Raw genomic sequence first — 11,559 nt, 5'->3', positions numbered from 1 at the left:
CACACAGCGAAAGGCGATAGTGAACTCACCATCGTCCACACGAATTACAACTCACATGCTATGGAATTTCGGAGAACCGCCCATCCAGGAGGCACCTGTATAACCGTCAATCTACAAGGTAAGAGACACACAGCACTGGTCAAAGGGGCGATCAGCTTAGGGACCATCTTGGCGAGTGTTCGATTTCCCTGCAGCGCCACCACAGGGAAGCCAAAGCATTACAGGTTGTCCATTGAAATCAAATGGCGGTTCACGTAACGTATGGACCAGTGGCGTAGCTAGAAATGACTGGGCCCCACAGCAAATTTTGGAATGGGGCCCCATCCCACGGTAATTTTTTCGCATTCCCTTCCTGTTCATGCCGCCCCCAGTCCTGTGGCTAGTAGAGGTCGCTCTCTCAGACCGGGCCCCGCAGCTGCTCCATCCGTTTTCTACACCGTCCATACTGTATATCATTTCATTCTGTAATACTGTTGAGGGGGCCCTGACCAAATCCTTTAGTCCTCCTCCTTCTGGATGGGCCCCTTCTGGATCAGGGCCCTATAGCTACGCCCCTGGTATGGACGAGTCCTCCAGAGCTGCCCCCTGCCCGGGTCACTCAGCCTAAAAGGGGAACTTCTTAACCAACATCCCCTTTAAGATATCTCCTGGATGTCAATCCATATGGCTTCCATGGACCTCCCCGCACCCGCCTTGCCGAGTGCCATCCCTGGGTACAAACCTGGCACACCAATAGAGATTAAAGGCCACCTAGTGGGAATGGCGGATGTGCTGCTCTGGTGTAACTGGTTTTAATGGTTCTCCTTCCTCAGGGAGAAATACTGATCTGCCAGAAGAAGTAAAAGCTAAATTTATAGATTACATCCAACATCTGGGCCTCAGCGAGAAGGATATGACGATATTCAGTAAAGGAGGTAAGTAGGTGGGGGGGGGGGGGGGGGGTGATTGTGGGGCTGGAACTGGGGAATACGGCTATACATAGGAATGTAATGTGGGAATATAGAGGATATGGGAACATATAGGATTGAAATTTAGGAAGGGAAGGTATAGGATTGTAATATGGGAATGTATAGGATTATAATACGGGAATGTATGGGAGTGTAATATGGGAATGTATAGGATTATAATATGGGAATCTATAGGATTATAATATAGAAATGTATAGGATTAAAATATAGGAATGTATAGGATTGTAATATGGGAATGTATAGGATTATAATATAGGAATGTATAGGATTATAATATAGGAATGTATAGGATTATAATACGGGAATGTATGGGATTATATTACGGGAATGTATAGGATTATAATATAGGAATGTATGGGATTATAATATGGGAATGTATAGGATTATATTACGGGAATGTATAGGATTATAATATAGGAATGTATAGGATTATAATATAGGAATGTATAGGATTATAATATGGGAATGTATGGGATTGTAATATGGGAATGTATAGGATTATAATACAGGAATGTATAGGATTATAATATAGGAATGTATAGGATTATAATATGGGAATGTATAGGATTATAATATAGGAATGTATAGGATTATATTACGGGAATGTATAGGATTATAATATAGGAATGTATAGGATTATAATATGGGAATGTATAGGATTATATTACGGGAATGTATAGGATTATAATATAGGAATGTATAGGATTATAATATGGGAATGTATAGGATTATAATATGGGAATGTATGGGATTGTAATATGGGAATATATAGGATTATATTACGGGAATGTATAGGATTATAATATAGGAATGTATAGGATTATAATATGGGAATGTATAGGATTATAATATGGGAATGTATAGGATTATAATATGGGAATGTATAGGATTATAATAATGGAATGTATAGGATTATATTACAAGAATGTATAGGATTATAATATGAGAATGTATAGGATTATAATATGAGAATGTATAGGATTATAATTTGGGAATATTTAGGATTATAATATAGGAATATATAGGATTATAATATGGGAATGTATGGGATTATATTGTGAGAATGTATAGGATTATAATATAGGAATATATAGGATTATAATATGGGAATGTATAGGATTATATTATGGGAATGTATAGGATTATAATATGTGAATGTATAGGATTATAATATGGGAATGTATAGGATTATATTATGGGAATGTATAGGATTATAATATGTGAATGTATAGGATTATAATATAGGAATGTATAGGATTGTAATATGGGAATGTATAGGATTGTAATATGGGAATGTATAGGATTATAATATGGGAATGTATGAACAGCTATGAGATTTTGGGGGATCCGTTTTGACCCCAAGAGCTGATGTTTCATCGGTTTATGTCCTTTCTCCTTCACAGAGGAATGTATCCCCAAGTGATTTTCGGTAAGTAGCATCTGATCGTTCACAGTCTGACAATCCAGAACCTGCTAAAGGCCTCCCATAGATATTTCATTATTGTGGCTGAGTTCACTCATCTCTGTGGGTCCGGACGACTATCTGTTGTATACGGGGGACTTTCAGCAGATAATGTTGGGTTAATGAAGGATCGGGCAAGTTGATTTCCAAGGCCCGATCCTTGTTTCTCAGGGAGGTGTCTGTCAGCGGCTTTTTTCTCTTCTGCCATTATAAGCACACGCATGCTCGGCTGAACGGAGGGCGCGTGTGTATGAGCTCTGCCAACTGATACTGGGGGTGTATGGCGGCTCAACATGAAGAAGATCAGACCTAGGGAGAACCAGTGATGAGAGTACATTATTACTAATGGGATGGCCCTACCTAGAGCTTTGGAGCCCCTGGACAGAGGGCCCAGCTGGAACTGTCTTTAGGATGCTAGTAAAAAGGGGAGTAGAGAATGAGCCCCTAATTCAAGGGGGTGACGGAGAAAACCAGACTTTGTGGTGAAGTGAAATAATAAGGCCCAAATGAAGGCCCCTCAAGTAAATGTTCTGTAGGATTCTTCATAACCGCCTGATAATCCAGAATCTCTGATAATCCGGCGGCCGGGGCTGCTGCACCTTCTCACTCATAACCCTGCTGCTCCTGACATAAGGGAATCTGAGTAAATAGCTTCTGCCAATATTGACTGTGTGAACAGCGGCTGCTCCCGGGACCAACCACCTCTGACCTCTGCCCTGTTTATGTTTTACAGATATCCACCCAGCAAACCCCCCCGCACCCCCCGAAAATCCCTCTGCACCTCCTACTACCCCTCCATCTCTTCTCTGATCCATTGTGCAATTAAATAAAACCAAAGAAAGCAAAAGAGTTGTCTTGTGTGATACTTCCTACCGAGGCACTGTATCTAAGCCTGTCCTGTGTGATACTGTCTGCTGAGCTGTGTATCTAATCCTATCCTGTGTGATACTGTCTGCTGAGCTGTGTATCTAATCCTGTCCTGTGTGATACAGTCTGCTCAGCTGTGTATCTAATCCTATCCTGTGTGATACTGTCTGCTGAGCTGTGTATCTAATCCTATCCTGTGTGATACTGTCTGCTGAGCTGTGTATCTAATCCTGTCCTGTGTGATACAGTCTGCTCAGCTGTGTATCTAATCCTATCCTGTGTGATACTGTCTGCTGAGCTGTGTATCTAATCCTATCCTGTGTGATACTGTCTGCTGAGCTGTGTATCTAATCCTATCCTGTGTGATACTGTCTGCTGAGCTGTGTATCTAATCCTATCCTGTGTGATACTGTCTGCTGAGCTGTGTATCTAATCCTATCCTGTGTGATACTGCCTGCTGAGCTGTGTATCTAATCCTATCCTGTGTGATACAGTCTGCTGAGCTGTGTATCTAATCCTGTCCTGTGTGATACTGTCTGCTGAGCCGTGTATCTAATCCTATCCTGTGTGATACTGTCTGCTGAGCTGTGTATCTAATCCTATCCTGTGTGATACTGTCTGCTGAGCTGTGTATCTAATCCTATCCTGTGTGATACTGTCTGCCGAGCTGTGTATCTAATCCTATCCTGTGTGATACTGTCTGCTGAGCTGTGTATCTAATCCTGTCCTGTGTGATACTGCCTGCTGAGCTGTGTATCTAATCCTATCCTGTGTGATACTGTCTGCTGAGCTGTGTATCTAATCCTATCCTGTGTGATACTGTCTGCTGAGCTGTGTATCTAATCCTATCCTGTGTGATACTGTCTGCTGAGCTGTGTATCTAATCCTATCCTGTGTGATACTGTCTGCTGAGCTGTGTATCTAATCCTCTCCTGTGTGATACTGTCTGCTGAGCTGTGTATCTAATCCTATCCTGTGTGATACTGTCTGCTGAGCTGTGTATCTAATCCTATCCTGTGTGATACGTCTGCTGAGCTGTGTATCTAATCCTATCCTGTGTGATACTGCCTGCTGAGCTGTGTATCTAATCCTATCCCTGTGTGATACTGTCTGCTGAGCTGTGTATCTAATCCTATCCTGTGTGATACTGTCCTGCTGAGCTGTGTATCTAATCCTATCATGTGTGATACTGTCTGCTGAGCTGTGTATCTAATCCTATCATGTGTGATACTGTCTGCTGAGCTGTGTATCTAATCCTATCCTGTGTGATACTGTCTGCTGAGCTGTGTATCTAATCCTATCCTGTGTGATACTGTCTGCTGAGCTGTGTATCTAATCCTATCCTGTGTGATACTGTCTGCTGAGCTGTGTATCTAATCCTATCCTGTGTGATACTGTCTGCTGAGCTGTGTATCTAATCCTATCCTGTGTGATACTGTCTGCTGAGCTGTGTATCTAATCCTATCCTGTGTGATACTGTCTGCTGAGCTGTGTATCTAATCCTATCCTGTGTGATACTGTCTGCTGAGCTGTGTATCTAATCCTATCCTGTGTGATACTGCCTGCTGAGCTGTGTATCTAATCCTATCCTGTGTGATACTGTCTGCTGAGCTGTGTATCTAATCCTATCCTGTGTGATACTGTCCTGCTGAGCTGTGTATCTAATCCTATCCTGTGTGATACTGTCTGCTGAGCTGTGTATCTAATCCTATCCTGTGTGATACTGTCTGCTGAGCTGTGTATCTAATCCTATCCTGTGTGATACTGTCTGCTGAGCTGTGTATCTAATCCTATCCTGTGTGATACTGTCTGCTGAGCTGTGTATCTAATCCTATCCTGTGTGATACTGTCTGCTGAGCTGTGTATCTAATCCTATCCTGTGTGATACTGTCTGCTGAGCTGTGTATCTAATCCTATCCTGTGTGATACTGTCTGCTGAGCTGTGTATCTAATCCTATCCTGTGTGATACTGTCTGCTGAGCTGTGTATCTAATCCTATCCTGTGTGATACTGTCTGCTGAGCTGTGTATCTAATCCTATCCTGTGTGATACTGTCTGCTGAGCTGTGTATCTAATCCTATCCTGTGTGATACTGTCTGCTGAGCTGTGTATCTAATCCTATCCTGTGTGATACTGTCTGCTGAGCTGTGTATCTAATCCTATCCTGTGTGATACTGTCTGCTGAGCTGTGTATCTAATCCTATCCTGTGTGATACTGTCTGCTGAGCTGTGTATCTAATCCTATCCTGTGTGATACTGTCTGCTGAGCTGTGTATCTAATCCTATCCTGTGTGATACTGTCTGCTGAGCTGTGTATCTAATCCTATCCTGTGTGATACTGTCTGCTGAGCTGTGTATCTAATCCTATCCTGTGTGATACTGTCTGCTGAGCTGTGTATCTAATCCTATCCTGTGTGATACTGTCTGCTGAGCTGTGTATCTAATCCTATCCTGTGTGATACTGTCTGCTGAGCTGTGTATCTAATCCTATCCTGTGTGATACTGTCTGCTGAGCTGTGTATCTAATCCTATCCTGTGTGATACTGTCTGCTGAGCTGTGTATCTAATCCTATCCTGTGTGATACTGTCTGCTGAGCTGTGTATCTAATCCTATCCTGTGTGATACTGTCTGCTGAGCTGTGTATCTAATCCTATCCTGTGTGATACTGTCTGCTGAGCTGTGTATCTAATCCTATCCTGTGTGATACTGTCTGCTGAGCTGTGTATCTAATCCTATCCTGTGTGATACTGTCTGCTGAGCTGTGTATCTAATCCTATCCTGTGTGATACTGTCTGCTGAGCTGTGTATCTAATCCTATCCTGTGTGATACTGTCTGCTGAGCTGTGTATCTAATCCTATCCTGTGTGATACTGTCTGCTGAGCTGTGTATCTAATCCTATCCTGTGTGATACTGTCTGCTGAGCTGTGTATCTAATCCTATCCTGTGTGATACTGTCTGCTGAGCTGTGTATCTAATCCTATCCTGTGTGATACTGTCTGCTGAGCTGTGTATCTAATCCTATCCTGTGTGATACTGTCTGCTGAGCTGTGTATCTAATCCTATCCTGTGTGATACTGTCTGCTGAGCTGTGTATCTAATCCTATCCTGTGTGATACTGTCTGCTGAGCTGTGTATCTAATCCTATCCTGTGTGATACTGTCTGCTGAGCTGTGTATCTAATCCTATCCTGTGTGATACTGTCTGCTGAGCTGTGTATCTAATCCTATCCTGTGTGATACTGTCTGCTGAGCTGTGTATCTAATCCTATCCTGTGTGATACTGTCTGCTGAGCTGTGTATCTAATCCTATCCTGTGTGATACTGTCTGCTGAGCTGTGTATCTAATCCTATCCTGTGTGATACTGTCTGCTGAGCTGTGTATCTAATCCTATCCTGTGTGATACTGTCTGCTGAGCTGTGTATCTAATCCTATCCTGTGTGATACTGTCTGCTGAGCTGTGTATCTAATCCTATCCTGTGTGATACTGTCTGCTGAGCTGTGTATCTAATCCTATCCTGTGTGATACTGTCTGCTGAGCTGTGTATCTAATCCTATCCTGTGTGATACTGTCTGCTGAGCTGTGTATCTAATCCTATCCTGTGTGATACTGTCTGCTGAGCTGTGTATCTAATCCTATCCTGTGTGATCCTATCCTGTGTGATACTGTCTGCTGAGCTGTGTATCTAATCCTATCCTGTGTGATACTGTCTGCTGAGCTGTGTATCTAATCCTATCCTGTGTGATACTGTCTGCTGAGCTGTGTATCTAATCCTATCCTGTGTGATACTGTCTGCTGAGCTGTGTATCTAATCCTATCCTGTGTGATACTGTCTGCTGAGCTGTGTATCTAATCCTATCCTGTGTGATACTGTCTGCTGAGCTGTGTATCTAATCCTATCCTGTGTGATACTGTCTGCTGAGCTGTGTATCTAATCCTATCCTGTGTGATACTGTCTGCTGAGCTGTGTATCTAATCCTATCCTGTGTGATACTGTCTGCTGAGCTGTGTATCTAATCCTATCCTGTGTGATACTGTCTGCTGAGCTGTGTATCTAATCCTATCCTGTGTGATACTGTCTGCTGAGCTGTGTATCTAATCCTATCCTGTGTGATACTGTCTGCTGAGCTGTGTATCTAATCCTATCCTGTGTGATACTGTCTGCTGAGCTGTGTATCTAATCCTATCCTGTGTGATACTGTCTGCTGAGCTGTGTATCTAATCCTATCCTGTGTGATACTGTCTGCTGAGCTGTGTATCTAATCCTATCCTGTGTGATACTGTCTGCTGAGCTGTGTATCTAATCCTATCCTGTGTGATACTGTCTGCTGAGCTGTGTATCTAATCCTATCCTGTGTGATACTGTCTGCTGAGCTGTGTATCTAATCCTATCCTGTGTGATACTGTCTGCTGAGCTGTGTATCTAATCCTATCCTGTGTGATACTGTCTGCTGAGCTGTGTATCTAATCCTATCCTGTGTGATACTGTCTGCTGAGCTGTGTATCTAATCCTATCCTGTGTGATACTGTCTGCTGAGCTGTGTATCTAATCCTATCCTGTGTGATACTGTCTGCTGAGCTGTGTATCTAATCCTATCCTGTGTGATACTGTCTGCTGAGCTGTGTATCTAATCCTATCCTGTGTGATACTGTCTGCTGAGCTGTGTATCTAATCCTATCCTGTGTGATACTGTCTGCTGAGCTGTGTATCTAATCCTATCCTGTGTGATACTGTCTGCTGAGCTGTGTATCTAATCCTATCCTGTGTGATACTGTCTGCTGAGCTGTGTATCTAATCCTATCCTGTGTGATACTGTCTGCTGAGCTGTGTATCTAATCCTATCCTGTGTGATACTGTCTGCTGAGCTGTGTATCTAATCCTATCCTGTGTGATACGTCTGCTGAGCTGTGTATCTAATCCTATCCTGTGTGATACTGTCTGCTGAGCTGTGTATCTAATCCTATCCTGTGTGATACTGTCTGCTGAGCTGTGTATCTAATCCTATCCTGTGTGATACTGTCTGCTGAGCTGTGTATCTAATCCTATCCTGTGTGATACTGTCTGCTGAGCTGTGTATCTAATCCTATCCTGTGTGATACTGTCTGCTGAGCTGTGTATCTAATCCTATCCTGTGTGATACTGTCTGCTGAGCTGTGTATCTAATCCTCTCCTGTGTGATACTGTCTGCTGAGCTGTGTATCTAATCCTATCCTGTGTGATACTGTCTGCTGAGCTGTGTATCTAATCCTATCTGTGTTAATCCTATCCTGTGTGATACTGTCTGCTGAGCTGTGTATCTATCCTATCCTGTGTGATACTGTCTGCTGAGCTGTGTATCTAATCCTATCCTGTGTGATACTGTCTGCTGAGCTGTGTATCTAATCCTATCCTGTGTGATACTGTCTGCTGAGCTGTGTATCTAATCCTATCCTGTGTGATACTGTCTGCTGAGCTGTGTATCTAATCCTATCCTGTGTGATACTGTCTGCTGAGCTGTGTATCTAATCCTCCCCTGTGTGATACTGCCTGCTGAGCTGTGTATCTAATCCTATCCTGTGTGATACTGTCTCTGATGAAGTGATGCGGGGTGGGCACAGCTCTATGGGATTTCAGTCGTTCACTACGAGATTTGGTGAAAAACAAGGAGATTCTTTGATAAATGTCGGCTCCTGGTTAATGATTTGGAGAAAATAAAAGTAAAAGTTCAAAGGTGATGAGGAGAAACAGCGACTGCTGGAAATAGCAAAGAAACCTTTAGAAATATCAAAAATATATGAACCCAATGAAATTACCGCCCCCCCCCCCCCCCCCCCCAATAACAAGGACATTGTATCTTCTGAGCAGCAACAGATACATAAGAAGATCATAAGAAACCTATTCATTATCCTGTACCCCGAGTGTCAGCGTCATTATCCTGTACCCCGAGTGTCAGCGTCATTATCCTGTACCCCCAGTGTCAGCGTCATTATCCTGTACCCCGAGTGTCAGCGTGTCATTATCCTGTACCCCGAGTGTCAGTGTCATTATCCTGTACCCCGAGTGTCAGCGTCATTATCCTGTACCCCCAGTGTCAGCGTCATTATCCTGTACCCCGAGTGTCAGTGTCATTATCCTGTACCCCGAGTGTCAGCGTCATTATCCTGCACCCCGAGTGTCAGCGTCATTATCCTGTACCCCGAGCGTCAGTGTCATTATCCTGTACCCCCAGTGTCAGCGTCATTATCCTGTACCCCGAGTGTCAGTGTCATTATCCTGTACCCCGAGTGTCAGTGTCATTATCCTGTACCCCGAGTGTCAGCGTCATTATCCTGCACCCCGAGTGTCAGCGTCATTATCCTGTACCCCGAGCGTCAGCGTCATTATCCTGTACCCCGAGCGTCAGCGTCATTATCCTTCACCCCGAGCGTCAGCGTCATTATCCTGTACCCCGAGCGTCAGCGTCATTATCCTTCACCCCGAGCGTCAGCGTCATTATCCTGTACCCCGAGCGTCAGCGTCATTATCCTGCACCCCGAGCGTCAGCGTCATTATCCTGCACCCCGAGCGTCAGCGTCATTATCCTGCACCCCGAGCGACAGCGTCATTATCCTGCACCCCGAGCGTCAGCGTCATTATCCTGCACCCCGAGCGTCAGCGTCATTATCCCGTACCCCGAGCGTCAGCGTCATTATCCCGTACCCCGAGTGTCAGCGTCATTATCCCGTACCCCGAGTGTCAGCGTCATTATCCTGTACCCCGAGTGTCAGCGTCATTATCCTGTACCCGAGTGTCAGCGTCATTATCCTGTACCCCGAGTGTCAGCGTCATTATCCTCTACCCCGAGTGTCAGCGTCATTATCCTGTACCCCAAGTGTCAGCGTCATTATCCTGTACCCGAGTGTCAGTGTCATTATCCTGTACCCCGAGTGTCAGTGTCATTATCCTGTACCCCGAGTGTCAGTGTCATTATCCTGTACCCCGAGTGTCAGTGTCATTATACTGTACCCCGAGTGTCAGTGTCATTATCCTGTACCCCAGGTGTCAGTGTCATTATCCTGTACCCCGAGTGTCAGTGTCATTATCCTGTACCCCGAGTGTCAGCGTCATTATCCTGTACCCCGAGTGTCAGCGTAATTATCCTGTACCCCGAGTGTCAGTGTGTCATTATCCTGTACCCCGAGTGTCGGTGTCATTATCCTGTACCCCGTGTGTCTGCGTCATTATCCTTTACCCCGAGTGTCAGCGTCATTATCCTGTACCCGAGTGTCAGTGTCATTATCCTGTACCCCGAGTGTCAGTGTCATTATCCTGTACCCCGAGTGTCAGTGTGTCATTATCCTGTACCCCGAGTGTCAGGTCATTATCCTGTACCCCGAGTGTCAGCGTCATTATCCTGTACCCCGAGTGTCAGCGTCATTATCCTGTACCCCGAGTGTCAGTGTCTATCCTGTACCCCGAGTGTCAGCTCTTATCCTGTACCCCGAGTGTCATTATCCTGTACCCCGAGTGTCAGTGTCATTATCCTGTACCCAAGGTCAGCGTCATTATCCTGTACCCCGAGTGTCAGTGTCATTATCCTGTACCCCGAGTGTCGTGTCTTATCCTGTACCCGAGTGTCAGTGTCATTATCCTGTACCCCGAGTGTCAGAGTCATTATCCTGTACCCCGAGTGTCAGCGTCATTATCCTGTACCCCGAGTGTCAGTGTCATTATCCTGTTCCCCGAGTGTCATGTCATTATCCTGTACCCCAAGTGTCAGTGTCATTATCCTGTACCCGAGTGTCAGTGTCATTATCCTGTACCCCGAGTGTCAGTGTCATTATCCTGCACCCCGAGTGTCAGCGTCATTATCCTGTACCCCAAGTGTCAGCGTCATTATCCTGTACCCCGAGTGTCAGTGTCATTATCCTGTACCCCGAGTGTCAGTGTCATTATCCTGTACCCCAAGTGTCAGCGTCATTATCCTGTACCCCGAGTGTCAGCGTCATTATCCTGTACCCCGAGTGTCAGTGTCATTATCCTGTACCCCGAGTGTCAGCGTCATTATCCTGTACCCCGAGTGTCAGCGTCATTATCCTGTACCCCGAGTGTGCCCCCGATAACGATTGTAAACTTGCACCAGAGACACAGGGACACCTCTTATTGATTTGCTGCCCCCGCTCTGACCCCCGTACTGTGATGTTCCGGCAGGGGGGGAGGGATCACCGTGTTCCTCTTTATTTGAACTTCAGATCAATACGTCTCTCGTGCCATTGGTCGGATTTTGTGATGAAACCCTGAGT

At 44.9% G+C, this 11,559-nt stretch overlaps 1 protein-coding gene across 1 annotated transcript in view; it reads left to right on the top strand.

Moving 5' to 3' along the window:
• The window catches only part of LOC122919882 (olfactory protein-like), an 8,157-nt gene extending 4,916 nt beyond the window's left edge, over window positions 1-3,241 (top strand). The window contains exons 4-7 of the mRNA XM_044269066.1: window positions 1-118; window positions 813-914; window positions 2,372-2,397; window positions 3,164-3,241. The exon at window positions 1-118 is cut by the window's left edge and continues 14 nt beyond it. Of these exons, the coding sequence (XP_044125001.1) occupies window positions 1-118; window positions 813-914; window positions 2,372-2,391 (240 nt within the window). The 3' untranslated portion in view covers window positions 2,392-2,397; window positions 3,164-3,241. The remainder of the gene's footprint in view (window positions 119-812; window positions 915-2,371; window positions 2,398-3,163) is intronic.
• Window positions 3,242-11,559: the final 8,318 nt, after the last annotated feature.

The sequence above is a fragment of the Bufo gargarizans genome, chromosome 9 (assembly GCF_014858855.1).
Source record: "Bufo gargarizans isolate SCDJY-AF-19 chromosome 9, ASM1485885v1, whole genome shotgun sequence".
Taxonomy (NCBI): domain Eukaryota; kingdom Metazoa; phylum Chordata; class Amphibia; order Anura; family Bufonidae; genus Bufo; species Bufo gargarizans.
Note: the sequence above shows the minus strand (reverse complement) of the source record. Positions and strands in the feature narration are given on the sequence as shown.